We start from the raw sequence: 4,136 nt of genomic DNA on the forward strand, positions 1-4,136 counted from the left end.
ACGGAAGGTTTCTAACTTGTGTCCCTTAGTGAAGTAGATTCTACGAAAATTTGATTGTGTTGCGGTGGTATAAGGATGAAAACTTATTGCATGTTGGTTGAATTGTTTGAATTATTTGTTCGCTATAACAGATGGTTAGGTTAATATTATAGGGGAAATGCTGTCCAATTTTTTTTAGAATTTTATATGTTATTATTGATAAATGTTTGCTTGTTTGATTTGATCGTATTGTTAATGAAATTTTATGTGCTTTATTTTTAATTTTTTTTTTTATAATTTCATACGGATGATGTAGGAAGAAAAATATGGATAAAAAATGGATGTCAACAAATAGGTTATCTGAGGAGTATAGAAATGGGGTCGAATTCTTCATAAGATTTTGTATGGAAAATATGGTAGACCCAAATGATACTTTTTGTCCATGTGTTAAGTGTGGAAATGTAAAAAAGTTGAATTTAAGTAAGGTCAAGGAACATTTGTTTTTCAATGGGATTGACAAAAGCTATAATATTTGGTATAGTCATGGGGAGAATCCCCCTAGTAGACCAAACACTTCTCCTAAGCCTAAGAAAGTAAGTGAGTATATTGAAGAGGTGAATTGAGATCCATTAGATGAAATGATTGAAGATGCACATTATGGATCGGCAGTAGACCAAAGTAAGTTTGATAATTTACTTAGTGACGCAGAGAAACCGCTTTATCCCGGCTGTAAAAAGTTTACAAAATTATCAGCGATTATTAGGTTGTTCAACTTGAAAGCTAAACATGGTTGGAGTGATACTAGTTGTTCAGAATTACTTATTTTTTTGAATGACTTATTGCCGGAGAAAAATGAGATGCCGCTTTCATTTTACGAGGTCATAAAGACAATATGTACATTAGGCATGGAATATAAGAAAATCCATGCATGTCCTAATGATTGCATGTTGTATCATAAAGAATTTTCAAATTTAAAATCGTGTCCTACTTTTGGGGAGTCACGATGGAAAAAGAAAAGAAATGGTGTGGATGTTAAGGAAGGAGTACCTGCGAAGGTATTGTGGTACATTCCGCCTATTCCTCGTTTTATTCAGTTATTTAAAAATGCCAAACATGCTAAAAGTTTGTCGTGGCATGCAAATGAGAGAATAGATGATGATAAATTAAGACATCCAGCTGACACTTTGCAATGGAAGAGAGTTAATATGAAGTGGCCTTCTTTTGGAAATGAACCTCGTAATATTCGTCTAGGTCTTGCTACTGATGGGTTTAATCCTTACTCATCTCTTAGCAGTAAGCATAGTTCTTGGCCAGTTATGCTTGTTATCTACAATCTACCACCATGGTTGTGTATGAAGAGAAAATTCACATTGTTGACATTGTTGATATCAGGACCTAAACAACCTGGTAATAACATAGATGTCTATCTAGCCCCCTTGATAGATGATCTAAAAATTTTGTGGGATGAAGGTGTTAAGGTTTATGATGCTTACAGGAAAGAAGAATTTAATCTTAGAGCTATATTGTTATGGACAATTAATGACTTTCCTGCTTATGGGAATTTATCTGGTTATAGTGTGAAGGGTTATAAAGCTTGTCCTATTTGTGAAGAACAAACATGTTCCGAATACTTGAAACATTCTCGGAAAGTTTGTTATATGGGACATAGGAGATTCTTGAAGGATACTCATAAACTTCGAACTTGGACTAAGGCATTCAATGGTAAACAAGAGTTTAGAAATGCTCCCGAAGCTTTATACGGAACCCAGGTACTTGAAAAGATGTCTAAAATTGTTTTCAAGTTACGGAAGTCAAGTGTTTGTGCATCTAAAAAGCGGAAAGGTCGTGGAAAGTCTAAGGTTATGGAGGAACCTAAGTCACTTTATAAAAAGAAATCAATTTTTTTTGATCTTGAGTATTGGGAGCATATGGTTGTACGCCATAATTTAGATGTTATGCACATAGAGAAAAATGTTTGCGATAGTTTGATTGGAACTTTATTGAATATTCCTGGAAAGAGTAAAGATGGAATTAAGGCAAGAAAAGACTTGGTTGAAATGAAAATGCGAGAAAAACTGGCTCCAAAGATTATGAAAAATAGGACATATTTGCCTCCAGCTTGTTACACACTAACTAAAGATGAAAAAAAGGAAATTTGTACTTGTTTGTTCAATATGAAAGTTCCAGATGGATTTTGTTCAAATATAAGTTCGTTGGTAAACATACAAACTTGTAGTTTGAGTGGCATGAAATCTCATGATTGTCATATTCTGATGCAACATGTATTACCAGTGGCTATTCGATCAGTCTTGCCGAAAACAATTCGAGAGATAATAACTAGGCTGTGCTTGTTTTTCAAGTCACTATGCGCTAAGGTGGTGGATATGTCAAACCTACAAGAGCTACAAGATGAAATCTCTTATATCTTGTGTAAGTTTGAGCAATTCTTTCTGTTGGGTTTTATGCCGTAAATAAAACTCATTTCAATATAATCAGATTTACTTATTAATATAGATCAGAAATAACATTTAATGTTGCATGGTTCACATGATTTATTTCATGATTATATATATAATGTATAAATTCATCTGAAACCCTTTTCACATACTTGATCCTGTTTATTGTGTCGTCAACACATTGGAAAGTAAACATGACTATGTGAATAAAGTTTCCTAGATTTATCAGACATAGGGTTTTACTGATATGATAATCTACAACAGAGTTTACTTGCATTTGGAGAAGTGCTATGTTCTTTCCAGAGCATTGGTTAAAGTAAAGCTCAGGTTGGATGCATGGAGTATGCATCGGAAGGGACCGATATTGAACTTTGACTTAGATTTAATTAAACTTACCGTAAAATCAATTTAAGTCAATATCGCCTAGTTGATCCTAGATCAAATGTTCTTAATCCTGTTATGATTAGGCTCAATCTTGAAAGGCTATTCGTCTTCTTTGATTTGTTAGTTAAGCCTACTTTTAGGTCAGGGTGATACGTACATTTTGGGAACATGGTAGTGCAATTGAGTGGGAGCGCTAGCATAAACATGGAATCTATAGCTTCTATCTGGCGAATAGTAAGCAAAGGATGATCTCCTTCGAGCTTGACCAAACGAACATAAATGGTGGAGTACTCATTTCACATAAGCTGAAATATCATTTATACGGGGTCAAGTGTTTTAAGGATAAAATACATTGTAGGGTGTAACGGTAATTTAATCCCTTTACAGTGTAGATCATTCATATAGAGGATCATTGATCAAATTAGGATTATAACAATGGATAACTAATGATGTGTCTATATGGTGGAACATATAGAGCATTCTATATACTGAGAGTGCAATTTTAAGTTCTATGCGTGGATTCAACGAAGAATTAATAAGTTAGTGAATTTTAGTGCTAAATTCTTGATCTACTTATTGGAAGCTCGGTTATATAGACCCATGGTCCCCCCACTAGTTGAGATAATATTGCTTGTAAGACTCATGTAATTGGTTTTGATTAATCAATTATAATTCTCAAATTAGACTATGTCTATTTGTGAAATTTTCACTAAGTAAGGGCGAAATTGTAAAGAAAGAGTTTTTAGGGGCATATTTGTTAATTATGATACTTTGTATGGTTCAATTAATAAATATGATAAATGACAATATTATTTAATAATTATTTATAGTTATTAAATAGTTAGAATTGGCATTTAAATGGTTGAATTAGAAAATTGGCGTTTTTGAGAAAATCAGATGCAGAAAACATAAAACTGCAAAATTGCAAAAAGTGAGGCCCAAATCCACTTGTATAGGGCCAGCCACTTTTGTAGGAAATTTAAACTGATTTTTTCATTATTTTAATGCCAAATAATTCAAACCTAACCCTAGTGGAATGCTATAAATAGATAGTGAAGGCTTCAGGAAATTTACACTTAAATTTCTACACTTCTGATTCAGAAAAAACTGAGCCTTCTCTCTCCCTATCTTTGGCTGACCCTTCTCTTTCTCCTTCCCTCTTCAATTTCGAAAATCTTAGTGTGAGAGTAGTGCCCACACACAGCAAGTGATACCTCAATCATAGTGAGGAAGATCGTGAAGAAAGACTTTCAGCAAGAAGCAGGTTTCAACATCAAAGATTCAGAGAAAGAGATCCAGGTTCAGATATTGATAATG

The 4,136-nt window shown here is 33.6% G+C and overlaps 1 protein-coding gene across 1 annotated transcript; it reads left to right on the forward strand.

Annotated features, from left to right (window-relative positions):
* The first annotated feature begins 617 nt into the window (after positions 1 to 617).
* On the forward strand, positions 618 to 2,450 carry LOC115711047 (uncharacterized). Its single transcript, XM_030639384.2, has one exon. The coding sequence runs from the start codon at positions 618 to 620 to the stop codon at positions 2,448 to 2,450; it is 1,833 nt and encodes a 610-aa protein (XP_030495244.2).
* Positions 2,451 to 4,136: the final 1,686 nt, after the last annotated feature.

The sequence above is a fragment of the Cannabis sativa genome, chromosome 6 (genome assembly GCF_029168945.1).
Source record: "Cannabis sativa cultivar Pink pepper isolate KNU-18-1 chromosome 6, ASM2916894v1, whole genome shotgun sequence".
Taxonomy (NCBI): domain Eukaryota; kingdom Viridiplantae; phylum Streptophyta; class Magnoliopsida; order Rosales; family Cannabaceae; genus Cannabis; species Cannabis sativa.

Coding starts and splice junctions, on each gene's coding strand:
- LOC115711047 (XM_030639384.2), top strand. CDS start 618: ATGATTGAAGATGCACATTATGGATCGGCAGTAGACCAAAGTAAGTTT.